Source organism: Coregonus clupeaformis, chromosome 20 (genome assembly GCF_020615455.1).
Source record: "Coregonus clupeaformis isolate EN_2021a chromosome 20, ASM2061545v1, whole genome shotgun sequence".
Lineage (NCBI taxonomy): Eukaryota > Metazoa > Chordata > Actinopteri > Salmoniformes > Salmonidae > Coregonus > Coregonus clupeaformis.
This window is the reverse complement of record NC_059211.1, coordinates 58,951,607-58,971,134: the sequence shown is the minus strand read 5'-3', so window position 1 is coordinate 58,971,134 and position 19,528 is coordinate 58,951,607. Positions and strand designations below refer to the sequence as shown.

Below are 19,528 nucleotides of genomic sequence, written 5' to 3'. Positions count from 1 at the left end.
ACCCTGTCTAAGATCAGATGCTCAATGAGCTTAACAGACGGTTCTCTAGCAAAAAACTGTGACATAATGAATGGCATCCAGACTCTAAACCCCAAAAGTGATGCATTTCTCTAATAGAAGTTTCCATTTGCTAGAATGTATGAATCAAATATTGAGGACTTGGGGTATGAACTACATCCGTTCAGAAGAGTGGCATGCAGAGACCCTCCAGTATAGTAGAGCTAGCGTTATTCATTCAGCCTTATAAATACGTTATTTGAGCTCTTTAAACTGTGCAAAATAGCTGTTTCAATCCCTGTTAGTACCGCTTCTTGTGAACTGAGTTTTTCTGCACTAAAGCTGGTGAAAACGTATCTTAGGTCCACAGTCAGATGAGAGATTAAGCAATTTAGGTGTATTAAGTATTGAGCCAAGGAGGGCGAAGGCCTTGAATCTAGATGAATTTGCTGATCTTTTTGCAAGAAACCACAAAAACCATAGAATATAGTTGATGTAACTGATACTGAATATGTAATGCAAATGTAAAAATGTTATTTAAAAGCTAATAATACATTGTTGAATTATTATAAACATGGTCTTTTTTCTATTAATGGCTGCAATGCAGTGAAGAAAACGACAATAAGCAACAATAATGTGTAATGTAACTGGCCCCTCTAACAGTACAACTGGCCCCAGATTTCCTCTCCGTTTCGTTTATCGTTGTTCAAATCTATTAATTTAGCTATATTGAATAATCGTCCTTTATCTATCCTAATTCACCAAACGCGGACAGCTTCTCAGCCGTCGTTTCTCCAGACGCCTCCGTCACTCCCCGCACCATTGGTCCTCAAACTTCAACTCGAGATTTGCCATTTCGAAAATTCAGCGTTTCCCGCGATCCGGAATATGCGTCATCATACTTCCTCATCTCATTGGTCGGGTAGGCGGGCCTTCTGAGTGGCATACGCGTCATCACACTTCCTCATCTGATTGGTCGAGTAGGCGGACGTTATGACTTTGTGGCTGTGGTAACTAGTGACGAGCCCCAAAACGAGCACAACACTAATTTGATTGGCTGATATTGTCCACGTTGCCACCCCCTCCACGCCTGCTAGTTAGGTTACCCCCCCTCGCAGACCTTTTCTGTTCTGTGATTCGCTGTTACTAAGTAACGGATTGCAAAGTATCGATTGGCTGTTGACTGGGTAAGGAAACGGGAAGCTCAAATACAGGTTTAGTGCGTGTTAAGCCCGAAATTTAGGTGGCTAGAAGACCGAAAAACCTGTATATTTCTTACAAAGTAGGCAAAATAACTTCTGGGGACAGACTCTAGTCATATTTTACTATTCACCTTTGGTGGCTTATCGTTAATAGGACAAAATGGGTTGCTGGTTTTCCAAAAAATCTAAAAGAAAATCACCCGAAAAAGAACCTACGACGACGGTGGAAGAGAACACGATCACCAGCAGCAGCAACGCCAACAACATTGCCCTCAGCAGCAATGCAACGGAGGATCCACCTAAACAATATAGCTGGGACAAACGTGAAAAGGTATGGAGGGGATGCATGCATGGCTAGGGAGACTAGCTAGCTAGCTACGTGGTTATACATGTCAAAGTCAAGTCTTTTCAAGTCGGGGATTTTCTCAAGTGCTTGTGAATCAATGACCTGCGTTTATATACATAATTGCTAACTGGCTACCTTGAAAACAGAATATAGTCAACAAACTATGCGCGATTGCTCCACAAAAAATGACGTGACTGACCGTGTCAAGCCACTTAACTGGCTAGATCCTAATCGTATCGTATCGTAGTGACAGAGATAAATGGCCTAAAATACTGTATCCGAAATTATGTGGTTTATCAAAACATCACTCTAGCTATCACAGAAAGGCATCTAGCTAGCTAGGTATCTAGTGTTAACAAGGTTATGGTGATACACTGGTATATTTAGTCCACCTAGCTAGCCTGCTAGCTCGACAGATAGAGCTCATTATCGGCTTAAAGTCAGTCCACGACACGTAACACGTTTGTTTGGCAGCTAGTTGGTCATATAACTGAATACACTGGATTTGCATATAAACAGTGACAGTATGGCCAGCCATGAACCAACCAGTAACCCAGCTGGCCGGTAGCCAGACAGAGAGACGATGTAGCGTAAAGGGATTTGTTCTGTTTGTATGGAGGGTTTATGGCTATGCATTGACTGGGAAAACAACCTGGGCCCGGTTTCCCCATAGCGATGGAACATAGAAGGGTTTTAACGATACATCTTTCCTACAACGGCCGAAGATGTAACCAGCTTTTCAGGGCCGGTGTTATCGGCGGCCCGCCCTAACTTACCTTCCATTGACCATCCTTGAGATGTTTCTACAACTTGATTGGAGTGTGATTCACCTGTGGTAAATTCAACTGATTGGACATACAGTGATGGAAAAAAGTATTTGATCCCCAACTGAGCTACATCCCTGCCGGCCATTCCCTCCCCTACCCTAGACGACGCTGGGCCAATTGTGCGCCGCCCCATGGGTCTCCCGGTCGCGGCAGGCTACGACAGAGCCTGGATTCGAACCAGGATCTCTAGTGGCACAGCTAGAACTGCGATGCAGTGCCTGAGACCACTGCGCCACTCGGGAGGCCAGATCCTCTACTTTAACAGGAGAGGATGATGTTGTGTTATGATGAGGACACAGAACCTCTACTTTTTGTCTTTATACGAAAATATAGAAAAATAATAAACAGCTATACGTTACTGTAAATGTTCATGTGAAAAATATGAGTCACAGCACAATTCCGTTACCGTGGAATTTCCCCTCATAAACAATGGCTGCAGGCTATCTATTTAGCTAGTGGTCCTCTGTAGCTCAATTGGTAGAGCACGGGGCTTGTAACGCCAGGGTAGTGGGTTTGATCCCCGGGACCACCCATACGTAAAAATTTATGCACACATGACTGTAAGTCACTTTGGATAAAAGCGTCTGCTAAATGGCATATTATTATTATTATTATTATAGATTAGATTTGAGCTAGATTTGACCTAGTCTAGATTAGATTGAATAGTTTACACCAGATTATATCAGTAATAGCAGCAGCAATAACTAAAATGAGTAATTGTATGAATACACTTTTATATTTTTGTGTTGTAATACCACAATTCTTAGTATGTAGTTGCCATATTTATGCACTAGTCTAGAACCAAGTTTCTCAACCTTTGGTACCTAAAGTGTTACACCCCCCCCTTTGACTTGTCCTCTTGTCCCCCTGCAGGTTGACCCTAAGGACTTCATGCTAACAGGGCTGAAGGATGCCACGGTGGGCCGTCTGCCAGGCAAGCTGAACGGACAGCAGTTTGTCATCCAGGACTGTGAGAACTGCAACATCTTCGTGTTTGACCACTCCGCCACCATCACCATCGACGACTGCACCAACTGCTGCATCGTTATGGGGCCAGTGAAGGGCAGTGTGTTCTTCAGGGACTGTAAGGATATCAGGTGTGTGGTGGCCTGCCAGCAGTTCAGGACCAGGGACTGTAAGAAGATGGAGGTGTTCCTGTGTTGCGCCACCCAGCCCATCATCGAGGCGTCCACGGGGATGAAGTTCGGCTGCTTCCAGTACTACTACCCGGAGCTGGTCTTCCACTTCAAGGACGCAGGCCTCAGCATCTTCAACAACAACTGGAGCAACGTCCATGACTTCACGCCTGTCTCAGGGGAGACCAACTGGAGCCTGCTGCCGGAGGACACTGTGGTGCTGGACCATGTCCCAGCCCCTGATCCGGAGTCAGAGTTTAAATCAGTCCGTGTCTCAGCTGAGGCATCCCGCAGCATCGTACCCATGACCAAAGGAGGCAGACGCAAGGACAGTGACGAGTCCTGTCTGTTTGTGTTCTTCGCTGGGGACTACACCACTGCTAACGCCCGGAAACTCATTGATGAGGTGAGGTGGAGGTAGAGGGGAGGGGAGGAAGTTAGGATAGGGTCGTTCCACCCCTAAAAGCACAGGGAAGAGCATTCCCCCCCACCATCTAAAACTGTTCTGAAATCGTTTCTGTGAGAAACAGAAAGATTGCAGTTCCTGCAACATTATTTTGTTGAAATATAATTTGATCTCTGAGAAATTAAGCTAATTGATTGCACCCAAATTAGCCATTTTAATTTCTACGATTCATATCATATTCAATAAATATAGTACCTAACATCCGATTTGGACCAAACGTTTTTCTAACATGAGGAATCCAAAGGAATGGTCAAAAGCCACCCATGTCACCCTTCAACTATATTAATGAAGTGTCTAAAGATGTTCAAATAAGGTCTGTGCGTTCCTCAACTCAGCAGACAACAAAGTCGTTTGAATATTCTTTAGTGAATCAGAGTTAGAATATGGACATCCAAACATAAGGGGATACAGTACATGGATACAGTACATACAGTACATGGATACAGTACATACAGTACAGGGATACAGTACAGGGATACAGTACATACAGTACAGGGATACAGTACATACAGTACAGGGATACAGTACAGGGATACAGTACATACAGTACAGGGATACAGTACATACAGTACAGGGATACAGTACAGGGATACAGTACAGGGATACAGTACATACAGTACAGGGATACAGTACATACAGTACAGGGATACAGTACAGGGATACAGTACATACAGTACAGGGATACAGTACATACAGTACAGGGATACAGTACAGGGATACAGTACATACACTACAGTTCAAAAGTTTGGGGTCACTTAGAAATGTCCTTGTTTTTGAAAGAAAATCAAAAAAAAAATTCCATTACAATAACATCAAATGGATCAGAAATACAGTGTAGACATGTTAATGTTGTAAATGGCTATTGTAGCTGGAAACGGCTGATTTTTAATGGAATATCTACAGTTGAAGTTGGAAGTTTACATACACTTAGGTTGGAGTCATTAAAACTCGTCTTTCAACCACTCCACAAATGTCTTGTTAACAAACTATAGTTTTGGCAAGTCGGTTAGGACATCTACTTTGTGCATGACACAAGTAATTTTTCCAACAATTGTTTACAGACAGAGAATTATTTATTTCAGCTTTTATTTCTTTCATCACATTCCCAGTGGGTCAGACGTTTACATACACTCAATTAGTATGTGTGTAGTGGCTGAAAAACGAGTTTTAATTACTCCAACCTAAGTGTATGTAAACTTCCGACTTCAACTGTACATTAAAGGGATACAGGACAGGGATACAGTACATACATAACATTCAACAATGAGTCACCCGGAAAAGCAAGCAAGCCGCAGGGATGCGACTCTGTGTCTCGGCAGCATGCCTAAAACACGTGCACAGCTAATTTACATGACCTAGGTGCATAACTATCAGAGGTCAGAGAGGGGGCGGAAGGATGCAGACTGTACCTCTCAAGTTACCAAAATAACACATGGACCCACACCCCACGCCAATCCCACCCCAACACATGGAACTCTCTGCAACTGGATCCTGGACTTCCTGACGGGCAGACCACAGGCTGTGAGGATTGGCAACAACATCTCCTCCACACTGACTCTTGACACGGGGGCCCCCCAGGGGTGTGTCCTCAGTCCTCTGCTGTGCTCCCTGTTCAGGGGCCCCCCAGGGGTGTGTCCTCAGCCCTCTGCTGTGCTCCCTGTTCACCCACGACAGCGGTTCTTTGCACGACACCAACTACATCAAGTTTGCTGACGACACAACAGTTGTAGTCCTGATAACCAACAACGACAAGTCAGCCTATAGGGAGGAGGTAACTGAACTGGCATTGTGGTGTCAGGACAACAACCTCTCCCTCAACATCAACAAAACCAAGGAGTTGATTGTTGACTTCAGGAAGCAGAGGTGGGGGCACGCCGCGATCCACATCAACGGGACTGCAGTAGAGAGAGGCACGAGTTTTAAGTTCCTCGGTGTCCACATCACGGAGGACTTGACATGGACCAACAACACCACCACTGTTGTCAAAAGGGCGCAACAGCGTCTCTACTTCCTAAGGAGCCTGAAGAAATGTAGCATGCCTCCCCGGGTCCTCTCCAAATACTGCCGCTGCACCATCGAGAGCGTCCTGACCGGTTGCATCATCTTTTTTTAAAGGTGTCTGTGGGGGGGGCTTTTGACCATTTCTTTGGATTCCTCTCATCATCATTAGAAAAAAGTTGTGAAGTGACATGGAACGACCCCACACTTAGGTCTCATTTGCTTGTTAGGTTTCAATCGCTTGCTGCAATAGTTATATTTTTGTCCTTTGGCCACAATGTGTCATGGTGTTGACTTCCTTCCTCCTCCACCCAGACAGGCATTTAGAAATGCAGAACAATTCAAGTTGTTACGGTCATATGGGGTTTCTGGCCATGCGATCAATGACACTCCTTGAGTGAGCAATATTGAACCAGAGAGATATTGTTGAATTATTATTATTATTATTATTATTAGAGACAACACCAGAACTATCAGTTTGCTGATGTACAGTGAGGGGAAGAAAGTATTTGATCCCCTGCTGATTTTGTACATTTGCCCACTGACAAAGACATGATCAGTCTATAATTTTAATGGTATGTTAATTTGAACAGTGAGAGACAGAATAACAATAATAAAAATAAAAATCCAGAAAAACGCATGTCAAAAATGTTATAAATTGATTAGATTTCTCACTGTCCTGTGAGGTAGTGTTGTTATGTAGTGTGGGTTAATGGTCAATTCCATTTCAATTCAGTATCTTCAGGAAGTTTCCAAGTTTAGTTCCTTCCTGGACTGACAGAATGTAAATGGAATTTACCACAAGTCAACCCTAGTGTGCAGTCAACAGTAAGATTAGCTTCCTATCCAGATTTGGTTAGTTAATGATGGATTTGTATTAATGGTGTCATTGCTTCCTGTCTGTCTGTATTAACTCCAGGCCTCTGGGAAAGGGTGTAATGGTGTCATTGCTTCCTGTGTCTGTATTAACTCCAGGCCTTGGGGAAAGGGTGTAATGGTGTCATTGCTTCCTGTCTGTCTGTATTAACTCCAGGCCTCTGGGAAAGGGTGTAATGGTGTCATTGCTTCCTGTCTGTCTGTATTAACTCCAGGCCTCTGGGAAAGGGTGTAATGGTGTCATTGCTTCCTGTGTCTGTATTAACTCCAGGCCTTGGGGAAAGGGTGTAATGGTGTCATTGCTTCCTGTCTGTCTGTATTAACTCCAGGCCTCTGGGAAAGGGTGTAATGGTGTCATTGCTTCCTGTCTGTCTGTATTAACTCCAGGCCTCTGGGAAAGGGTGTAATGGTGTCATTGCTTCCTGTGTCCGTATTAAACTCCAGGCCTTGGGGAAAGGGTGTAATGGTGTCATTGCTTCCTGTGTCTGTATTAACTCCAGGCCTCTGGGAAAGGGTGTAATGGTGTCATTGCTTCCTGTCTGTCTGTATTAACTCCAGGCCTCTGGGAAAGGGTGTAATGGTGTCATTGCTTCCTGTGTCCGTATTAACTCCAGGCCTCTGGGAAAGGGTGTAATGGTGTCATTGCTTCCTGTGTCTGTATTAACTCCAGGCCTTGGGGAAAGGGTGTAATGGTGTCATTGCTTCCTGTGTCTGTATTAACTCCAGGCCTCTGGGAAAGGGTGTAATGGTGTCATTGCTTCCTGTCTGTCTGTATTAACTCCAGGCCTCTGGGGAAAGGGTGTAATGGTGTCATTGCTTCCTGTGTCTGTATTAACTCCAGGCCTCTGGGAAAGGGGTGTAATGGTGTCATTGCTTCCTGTCTGTCTGTATTAACTCCAGGCCTCTGGGAAAGGGGTGTAATGGTGTCATTGCTTCCTGTCTGTCTGTATTAACTCCAGGCCTCTGGGAAAGGGGTGTAATGGTGTCATTGCTTCCTGTCTGTCTGTATTAACTCCAGGCCTCTGGGAAAGGGTGTAATGGTGTCATTGCTTCCTGTCTGTCTGTATTAACTCCAGGCCTCTGGGAAAGGGTGTAATGGTGTCATTGCTTCCTGTCTGTCTGTATTAACTCCAGGCCTCTGGGAAAGGGTGTAATGGTGTCATTGCTTCCTGTCTGTCTGTATTAACTCCAGGCCTCTGGGAAAGGGTGTAATGGTGTCATTGCTTCCTGTCTGTCTGTATTAACTCCAGGCCTCTGGGAAAGGGTGTAATGGTGTCATTGCTTCCTGTCTGTCTGTATTAACTCCAGGCCTTGGGGAAAGGGGTGTAATGGTGTCATTGCTTCCTGTCTGTCTGTATTAACTCCAGGCCTTGGGGAAAGGGTGTAATGGTGTCATTGCTTCCTGTCTGTCTGTATTAACTCCAGGCCTCTGGGAAAGGGTGTAATGGTGTCATTGCTTCCTGTCTGTCTGTATTAACTCCAGGCCTCTGGGAAAGGGTGTAATGGTGTCATTGCTTCCTGTCTGTCTGTATTAACTCCAGGCCTTGGGGAAAGGGTGTAATGGTGTCATTGCTTCCTGTCTGTCTGTATTAACTCCAGGCCTTGGGGAAAGGGTGTAATGGTGTCATTGCTTCCTGTCTGTCTGTATTAACTCCAGGCCTTGGGGAAAGGGTTCGTGTTGGTCCAGACGAAGGAAGTGTCCATGCGCCCCGAGGACATCACCAGAGTGTTCCAGAACAATGCAGAGGGACTCCAGGAGTGGATCACCAAGGGTAAGCAACACAAAGGCCACGTCCCAAATGCCACCCTATTCCCTATAGTTACCAGAGCACTATATAGGGAATAGGGGGTCATTTGGAACGCATCCAATCTTCCTATTATAATCTGGGTTAATAATTCAATAGTAATGAAGGTGAAACATCATCTGGGTTAATAATTCAATAGTTAGGAAGGTGGAACATCATCTGGGTGAATAATTAAATAGTAAGGAGGGTGGAACATCATCTGGGTTAATAATTCAATAGTAAGGAAGGTGGAACATCATCTGGGTTAATAATTAAATAGTATGGAAGGTGGAACATCATCTGGGTTAATAATTCAATAGTAAGGAAGGTGGAACATCATCTGGGTGAATAATTAAATAGTAAGGAGGGTGGAACATCATCTGGGTTAATAATTCAATAGTAAGGAAGGTGGAACATCATCTGGGTGAATAATTAAATAGTAAGGAAGGTGGAACATCATCTGGGTTAATAATTCAATAGTAAGGAAGGTGGAACATCATCTGGGTTAATAATTCAATAGTAAGGAAGGTGGAAACATCATCTGGGTTAATAATTCAATAGTAAGGAAGGTGGAACATCATCTGGGTTAATAATTCAATAGTAAGGAAGGTGGAAACATCATCTGGGTTAATAATTCAATAGTAAGGAAGGTGGAAACATCATCTGGGTTAATAATTAAATAGTAAGGAAGGTGGAACATCATCTCGGTTAATAATTCAATAGTAAGGAATGTGAAACATCATCTGGGTTAATAATTAAATAGTAAGGAAGGTGGAACATCATCTGGGTTAATAATTAAATAGTAAGGAAGGTGGAACATCCATCTGGGTTAATAATTCAATAGTAAGGAAGGTGGAACATCATCTGGGTTAATAATTCAATAGTAAGGAAGGTGGAACATCATCTGGGTTATTAATTCAATAGTAAGGAAGGTGGAACATCATCTGGGTGAATAATTAAATAGTAAGGAAGGTGGAACATCATCTGGGTTAATAATTAAATAGTAAGGAAGGTGGAACATCATCTGGGTTAATAATTCAATAGTAAGGAAGGTGGAACATCATCTGGGTTAATCATTAAATAGTAATGAAGGTGGAACATCATCTGGGTTAATAATTAAATAGTAAGGAAGGTGGAACATCATCTGGGTTAATAATTCAATAGTTAGGAAGGTGGAACATCATCTGGGTGAATAATTAAATAGTTAGGAAGGTGGAACATCATCTGGGTTAATAATTAAATAGTAAGGAAGGTAGAACATCATCTGGGTTAATAATTCAATAGTAAGGAAGGTGGAACATCATCTGGGTTAATAATTAAATAGTAAGGAAGGTGGAACATCATCTGGGTTAATAATTCAATAGTAAGGAAGGTGGAACATCATCTGGGTTAATAATTCAATAGTAAGGAAGGTGGAACATCATCTGGGTTAATAATTCAATAGTAAGGAAGGTGGAACATCATCTCGGTTAATAATTCAATAGTAAGGAAGGTGAAACATCATCTGGGTTAATAATTAAATAGTAAGGAAGGTGGAACATCATCTGGGTTAATAATTAAATAGTATGGAAGGTGGAACATCATCTGGGTTAATAATTCAATAGTAAGGAAGGTGGAACATCATCTGGGTTAATAATTCAATAGTAAGGAAGGTGGAACATCATCTGGGTTAATAATTCAATAGTAAGGAAGGTGGAACATCATCTGGGTGAATAATTAAATAGTAAGGAAGGTGGAACATCATCTGGGTGAATAATTCAATAGTAAGGAAGGTGGAACATCATCTGGGTTAATAATTCAATAGTAAGGAAGGTGGAACATCATCTGGGTTAATAATTCAATAGTAAGGAAGGTGGAACATCATCTCGGTTAATAATTCAATAGTAAGGAAGGTGAAACATCATCTGGGTTAATAATTAAATAGTAAGGAAGGTGGAACATCATCTGGGTTAATAATTAAATAGTAAGGAAGGTGGAACATCATCTGGGTTAATAATTCAATAGTAAGGAAGGTGGAACATCATCTGGGTTAATAATTCAATAGTAAGGAAGGTGGAACATCATCTGGGTTAATAATTCAATAGTAAGGAAGGTGGAACATCATCTGGGTGAATAATTAAATAGTAAGGAAGGTGGAACATCATCTGGTAATAGTAAGGAAGGTGGAACATCATCTGGGTTAATAATTAAATAGTAAGGAAGGTGGAACATCATCTGGGTTAATAATTAAATAGTAAGGAAGGTGGAACATCATCTGGGTTAATAATTCAATAGTAAGGAAGGTGAAACATCATCTGGGTGAATAATTAAATAGTTAGGAAGGTGGAACATCATCTGGGTTAATAATTCAATAGTAAGGAAGGTGGAACATCATCTGGGTTAATAATTCAATAGTAAGGAAGGTGGAACATCATCTGGGTTAATAATTCAATAGTAAGGAAGGTGGAACATCATCTGGGTGAATAATTAAATAGTAAGGAAGGTGGAACATCATCTGGGTTAATAATTCAATAGTAAGGAAGGTGGAACATCATCTGGGTTAATAATTCAATAGTAAGGAAGGTGGAACATCATCTGGGTTAATAATTCAATAGTAAGGAAGGTGGAACATCATCTCGGTTAATAATTCAATAGTAAGGAAGGTGAAACATCATCTGGGTTAATAATTAAATAGTAAGGAAGGTGGAACATCATCTGGGTTAATAATTAAATAGTAAGGAAGGTGGAACATCATCTGGGTTAATAATTCAATAGTAAGGAAGGTGGAACATCATCTGGGTTAATAATTCAATAGTAAGGAAGGTGGAACATCATCTGGGTTAATAATTCAATAGTAAGGAAGGTGGAACATCATCTGGGTGAATAATTAAATAGTAAGGAAGGTGGAACATCATCTGGGTTAATAATTAAATAGTAAGGAAGGTGGAACATCATCTGGGTTAATAATTCAATAGTAAGGAAGGTGGAACATCATCTGGGTTAATAATTAAATAGTAATGAAGGTGGAACATCATCTGGGTTAATAATTAAATAGTAAGGAAGGTGGAACATCATCTGGGTTAATAATTCAATAGTTAGGAAGGTGGAACATCATCTGGGTGAATAATTAAATAGTTAGGAAGGTGGAACATCATCTGGGTTAATAATTAAATAGTAAGGAAGGTGGAACATCATCTGGGTTAATAATTCAATAGTAAGGAAGGTGGAACATCATCTGGGTTAATAATTAAATAGTAAGGAAGGTGGAACATCATCTGGGTTAATAATTCAATAGTAAGGAAGGTGGAACATCATCTGGGTTAATAATTCAATAGTAAGGAAGGTGGAACATCATCTGGGTTAATAATTCAATAGTAAGGAAGGTGGAACATCATCTCGGTTAATAATTCAATAGTAAGGAAGGTGAAACATCATCTGGGTTAATAATTAAATAGTAAGGAAGGTGGAACATCATCTGGGTTAATAATTAAATAGTATGGAAGGTGGAACATCATCTGGGTTAATAATTCAATAGTAAGGAAGGTGGAACATCATCTGGGTTAATAATTCAATAGTAAGGAAGGTGGAACATCATCTGGGTTAATAATTCAATAGTAAGGAAGGTGGAACATCATCTGGGTGAATAATTAAATAGTAAGGAAGGTGGAACATCATCTGGGTTAATAATTCAATAGTAAGGAAGGTGGAACATCATCTGGGTTAATAATTCAATAGTAAGGAAGGTGGAACATCATCTGGGTTAATAATTCAATAGTAAGGAAGGTGGAACATCATCTCGGTTAATAATTCAATAGTAAGGAAGGTGAAACATCATCTGGGTTAATAATTAAATAGTAAGGAAGGTGGAACATCATCTGGGTTAATAATTAAATAGTAAGGAAGGTGGAACATCATCTGGGTTAATAATTCAATAGTAAGGAAGGTGGAACATCATCTGGGTTAATAATTCAATAGTAAGGAAGGTGGAACATCATCTGGGTTAATAATTCAATAGTAAGGAAGGTGGAACATCATCTGGGTGAATAATTAAATAGTAAGGAAGGTGGAACATCATCTGGGTTAATAATTAAATAGTAAGGAAGGTGGAACATCATCTGGGTTAATAATTAAATAGTAAGGAAGGTGGAACATCATCTGGGTTAATAATTAAATAGTAAGGAAGGTGGAACATCATCTGGGTTAATAATTCAATAGTAAGGAAGGTGAAACATCATCTGGGTGAATAATTAAATAGTTAGGAAGGTGGAACATCATCTGGGTTAATAATTCAATAGTAAGGAAGGTGGAACATCATCTGGGTTAATAATTCAATAGTAAGGAAGGTGGAACATCATCTGGGTTAATAATTCAATAGTAAGGAAGGTGAAACATCATCTGGGTTAATAATTAAATAGTAAGGAAGGTGGAACATCATCTGGGTTAATAATTAAATAGTAAGGAAGGTGGAACATCATCTGGGTTAATAATTCAATAGTAAGGAAGGTGGAACATCATCTGGGTTAATAATTCAATAGTAAGGAAGGTGGAACATCATCTGGGTTAATAATTAAATAGTAATGAAGGTGGAACATCATCTGGGTTAATAATTAAATAGTAATGAAGGTGGAACATCATCTGGGTTAATAATTAAATAGTAAGGAAGGTGGAACATCATCTGGGTGAATAATTAAATAGTAATGAAGGTGGAACATCATCTGGGTTAATAATTAAATAGTAAGGAGGGTGGAACATCATCTGGGTTAATAATTAAATAGTAAGGAAGGTGGAACATCATCTGGGTTAATAATTAAATAGTAAGGAAGGTGGAACATCATCTGGGTGAATAATTAAATAGTAAGGAAGGTGGAACATCATCTGGGTTAATAATTCAATAGTTAGGAAGGTGGAACATCATCTGGGTGAATAATTAAATAGTAAGGAAGGTGGAACATCATCTGGGTTAATAATTCAATAGTTAGGAAGGTGGAACATCATCTGGGTGAATAATTAAATAGTAAGGAAGGTGGAACATCATCTGGGTGAATAATTAAATAGTAAGGAAGGTGGAACATCATCTGGGTGAATAATTAAATAGTAAGGAAGGTGGAACATCATCTGGGTTAATAATTCAATAGTTAGGAAGGTGGAACATCATCTGGGTTGATAATTCAATAGTAAGGAAGGTGGAACATCATCTGGGTTAATAATTCAATAGTTAGGAAGGTGGAACATCATCTGGGTGAATAATTAAATAGTAAGGAAGGTGGAACATCATCTGGGTTAATAATTAAATAGTAAGGAGGGTGGAACATCATCTGGGTTAATAATTCAATAGTAAGGAAGGTGGAACATCATCTGGGTTAATAATTAAATAGTAAGGAAGGTGGAACATCATCTGGGTTAATAATTAATTAGTAATGAAGGTAGAACATCATCTGGGTTAATAATTCAATAGTTAGGAAGGTGGAACATCATCTGGGTGAATAATTAAATAGTAAGGAAGGTGGAACATCATCTGGGTTAATAATTAAATAGTAATGAAGGTGGAACATCATCTGGGTTAATAATTAAATAGTAATGAAGGTGGAACATCATCTGGGTTAATAATTAAATAGTAAGGAAGGTGGAACATCATCTGGGTTAATAATTAAATAGTAATGAAGGTGGAACATCATCTGGGTTAATAATTCAATAGTTAGGAAGGTGGAACATCATCTGGGTTAATAATTCAATAGTTAGGAAGGTGGAACATCATCTGGGTTAATAATTAAATAGTAATGAAGGTGGAACATCATCTGGGTTAATAATTCAATAGTTAGGAAGGTGGAACATCATCTGGGTTAATAATTCAATAGTTAGGAAGGTGGAACATCATCTGGGTTAATAATTCAATAGTAAGGAGGGTGGAACATCATCTGGGTTAATAATTAAATAGTAATGAAGGTGAAACATCATCTGGGTTAATAATTCAATAGTTAGGAAGGTGGAACATCATCTGGGTTAATAATTCAATAGTAATGAAGGTGGAACATCATCTGGGTTAATAATTAAATAGTAAGGAAGGTGGAACATCATCTGGGTTAATAATTCAATAGTTAGGAAGGTGGAACATCATCTGGGTGAATAATTAAATAGTAAGGAAGGTGGAACATCATCTGGGTTAATAATTCAATAGTAAGGAAGGTGGAACATCATCTGGGTGAATAATTAAATAGTTAGGAAGGTGGAACATCATCTGGGTTAATAATTCAATAGTAAGGAAGGTGGAACATCATCTGGGTGAATAATTAAATAGTTAGGAAGGTGGAACATCATCTGGGTTAATAATTCAATAGTAAGGAAGGTGGAACATCATCTGGGTTAATAATTAAATAGTAAGGAAGGTGGAACATCATCTGGGTTAATAATTCAATAGTAAGGAGGGTGGAACATCATCTCGGTTAATAATTCAATAGTAAGGAAGGTGGAACATCATCTGGGTTAATAATTCAATAGTAATGAAGGTGGAACATCATCTGGGTTAATAATTAAATAGTAAGGAAGGTGGAACATCATCTGGGTTAATAATTCAATAGTAAGGAAGGTGGAACATCATCTGGGTGAATAATTAAATAGTTAGGAAGGTGGAACATCATCTGGGTTAATAATTAAATAGTAAGGAAGGTGGAACATCATCTGGGTTAATAATTCAATAGTAATGAAGGTGGAACATCATCTGGGTTAATAATTAAATAGTAAGGAAGGTGGAACATCATCTGGGTTAATAATTCAATAGTAAGGAAGGTGGAACATCATCTGGGTGAATAATTAAATACTTAGGAAGGTGGAACATCATCTGGGTTAATAGTTCAATAGTAAGGAAGGTGGAACATCATCTGGGTTAATAATTCAATAGTAAGGAGGGTGGAACATCATCTCGGTTAATAATTCAATAGTAAGGAAGGTGGAACATCATCTGGGTTAATAATTAAATAGTAATGAAGGTGGAACATCATCTGGGTTAATAATTAAATAGTAAGGAAGGTGGAACATCATCTGGGTTAATAATTAAATAGTAATGAAGGTGGAACATCATCTGGGTTAATAATTAAATAGTAAGGAAGGTGGAACATCATCTGGGTTAATAATTCAATAGTTAGGAAGGTGGAACATCATCTGGGTGAATAATTAAATAGTTAGGAAGGTGGAACATCATCTGGGTTAATAATTCAATAGTAAGGAAGGTGGAACATCATCTGGGTTAATAATTAAATAGTAAGGAAGGTGGAACATCATCTGGGTTAATAATTAAATAGTAATGAAGGTGAAACATCATCTGGGTTAATAATTCAATAGTTTGGAAGGTGGAACATCATCTGGGTTAATAATTAAATAGTAATGAAGGTGGAACATCATCTGGGTTAATAATTAAATAGTAAGGAAGGTGGAACATCATCTGGGTTAATAATTCAATAGTTAGGAAGGTGGAACATCATCTGGGTGAATAATTAAATAGTAAGGAAGGTGGAACATCATCTGGGTTAATAATTCAATAGTAAGGAAGGTGGAACATCATCTGGGTGAATAATTAAATAGTTAGGAAGGTGGAACATCATCTGGGTTAATAATTCAATAGTAAGGAAGGTGGAACATCATCTGGGTGAATAATTAAATAGTTAGGAAGGTGGAACATCATCTGGGTTAATAATTCAATAGTAAGGAAGGTGGAACATCATCTGGGTTAATAATTAAATAGTAAGGAAGGTGGAACATCATCTGGGTTAATAATTCAATAGTAAGGAGGGTGGAACATCATCTCGAGTTAATAATTCAATAGTAAGGAAGGTGGAACATCATCTGGGTTAATAATTCAATAGTAATGAAGGTGGAACATCATCTGGGTTAATAATTAAATAGTAAGGAAGGTGGAACATCATCTGGGTTAATAATTCAATAGTAAGGAAGGTGGAACATCATCTGGGTGAATAATTAAATAGTTAGGAAGGTGGAACATCATCTGGGTTAATAATTAAATAGTAAGGAAGGTGGAACATCATCTGGGTTAATAATTCAATAGTAATGAAGGTGGAACATCATCTGGGTTAATAATTCAATAGTAAGGAAGGTGGAACATCATCTGGGTTAATAATTCAATAGTAAGGAAGGTGGAACATCATCTGGGTGAATAATTAAATAGTTAGGAAGGTGGAACATCATCTGGGTTAATAATTCAATAGTAAGGAAGGTGGAACATCATCTGGGTTAATAATTCAATAGTAAGGAAGGTGGAACATCATCTGGGTGAATAATTAAATAGTTAGGAAGGTGGAACATCATCTGGGTTAATAATTCAATAGTAAGGAAGGTGGAACATCATCTGGGTGAATAATTAAATAGTTAGGAAGGTGGAACATCATCTGGGTTAATAATTCAATAGTAAGGAAGGTGGAACATCATCTGGGTTAATAATTAAATAGTAAGGAAGGTGGAACATCATCTGGGTTAATCATCTGGGTTAATAATTCAATAGTAAGGAAGGTGGAACATCATCTGGGTTAATAATTAAATAGTAAGGAAGGTGGAACATCATCTGGGTTAATAATTCAATAGTAAGGAAGGTGGAACATCATCTGGGTGAATAATTAAATAGTTAGGAAGGTGGAACATCATCTGGGTTAATAATTCAATAGTAAGGAAGGTGGAACATCATCTGGGTTAATAATTCAATAGTAAGGAGGGTGGAACATCATCTCGGTTAATAATTCAATAGTAAGGAAGGTGGAACATCATCTGGGTTAATAATTAAATAGTAAGGAAGGTAGAACATCATCTGGGTTAATAATTCAATAGTAAGGAGGGTGGAACATCATCTCGGTTAATAATTCAATAGTAAGGAAGGTGGAACATCATCTGGGTTAATAATTAAATAGTAAGGAAGGTGGAACATCATCTGGGTTAATAATTCAATAGTAAGGAGGGTGGAACATCATCTCGGTTAATAATTCAATAGTAAGGAAGGTGGAACATCATCTGGGTTAATAATTAAATAGTAAGGAAGGTGGAACATCATCTGGGTTAATAATTCAATAGTAAGGAAGGTGGAACATCATCTGGGTGAATAATTAAATAGTTAGGAAGGTGGAACATCATCTGGGTTAATAATTCAATAGTAAGGAAGGTGGAACATCATCTGGGTTAATAATTCAATAGTAAGGAAGGTGGAACATCATCTGGGTTAATAATTCAATAGTAAGGAAGGTGGAACATCAGTTTGCTGTTTCTGGTTCTCTGTGATGTATGATGACCTTTGAACCAAGAGAAAGGGGGGGGACTAAAAATCATCATAGCTGAAGGAAAGAATTGTGTTAATGAATGAGTTTATTTAGTGCTTATAATGATTAGGCAAGCATCTCTTCTCTTCCACAGGGCCAGTGACAGCTCTGGAGTTGAATGGGGACGGGGTAGTAGAGGCCTGTAAGACCATGTCCAGGGACATGTTCAGTGGAACCAAGGTAACAGCATTACCTGACCTCTCCAGACAAAAACATCTCAAGATTGAATCAATTGTATTGGAAGTTTTAGTCAGAACTGTGCTAGCTAATAAAATAGTACCTGTATGTGAAGTAAGTCTTGTTTTCTGTCCTGTTCTCTGCAGGTGTTTGTTTCAGACAACAGAAATACTTCCTCTCGAGACGTGGACAACTTCTTCAACTTCGCTGACATGCAGATGGGCTTGTAATTGAATCACTGCATGATCATCAAAAACTACACCACTGATACACTTTTGTATGATTACATTTTTTATTGGTAGTATTAACACTGGATATACCAGTAGGTAGCAGAGAGGACAGGTTAATCAGCATAGTGATGGTAGGTATCAGAGAGGACAGGTTAATCAGCATAGTGATGGTAGGTAGCAGAGAGGACAGGTTAATCAGCATAGTGATGGTAGGTAGCAGAGAGGACAGGTTAATCAGCATAGTGATGGTAGGTAGCAGAGAGGACAGGTTAATCAGCATAGTGATGGTAGGTAGCAGAGAGGACAGGTTAATCAACATAGTGATGGTAGGTAGCAGAGAGGACAGGTTAATCAGCATAGTGATGGTAGGTAGCAGAGAGGACAGGTTAATCAACATAGTGATGGTAGGTAGCAGAGAGGACAGGTTAATCAGCATAGTGATGGTAGGTAGCAGAGAGGACAGGTTAATCAACATAGTGATGGTAGGTAGCAGAGAGGACAGGTTAATCAGCATAGTGATGGTAGGTAGCAGAGAGGACAGGTTAATCAGCATAGTGATGGTAGGTAGCAGAGAGGACAGGTTAATCAACATAGTGATGGTAGGTAGCAGAGAGGACAGGTTAATCAGCATAGTGATGGTAGGTAGCAGAGAGGACAGGTTAATCAACATAGTGATGGTAGGTAGCAGAGAGGACAGGTTAATCAGCATAGTGATGGTAGGTAGCAGAGAGGACAGGTTAATCAACATAGTGATGGTAGGTAGCAGAGAGGACAGGTTAATCAGCATAGTGATGGTAGGTAGCAGAGAGGACAGGTTAATCAACATAGTGATGGTAGGTAGCAGAGAGGACAGGTTAATCAGCATAGTGATGGTAGGTAGCAGAGAGGACAGGTTAATCAGCATAGTGATGGTAGGTAGCAGAGAGGACAGGTTAATCAGCATAGTGATGGTAGGTAGCAGAGAGGACAGGTTAATCAGCATAGTGATGGTAGGTAGCAGAGAGGACAGGTTAATCAGCATAGTGATGGTAGGTAGCAGAGAGGACAGGTTCATCAGCATAGTGATGGTAGGTAGCAGAGAGGACAGGTTAATCAGCATAGTGATGGTAGGTAGCAGAGAGGACAGGTTAATCAACATAGTGATGGTAGGTAGCAGAGAGGACAGGTTAATCAACTTAGTGATCAGCTACTCATTCAAA

The 19,528-nt window shown here is 39.7% G+C and overlaps 1 protein-coding gene across 1 annotated transcript; it reads left to right on the top strand.

The window, feature by feature from the left end:
- Positions 1-1,196: 1,196 nt before the first annotated feature.
- On the top strand, positions 1,197-19,242 carry LOC121534193 (protein XRP2). The gene is made up of 5 exons (XM_041840742.2): positions 1,197-1,530; positions 3,246-3,914; positions 8,506-8,620; positions 18,017-18,102; positions 18,246-19,242. Exons 1-5 carry the CDS (start codon positions 1,360-1,362, stop codon positions 18,327-18,329), a joined length of 1,125 nt encoding a protein of 374 aa, XP_041696676.1. The 5' UTR covers positions 1,197-1,359; the 3' UTR covers positions 18,330-19,242.
- The last annotated feature ends 286 nt before the right edge of the window (positions 19,243-19,528 follow it).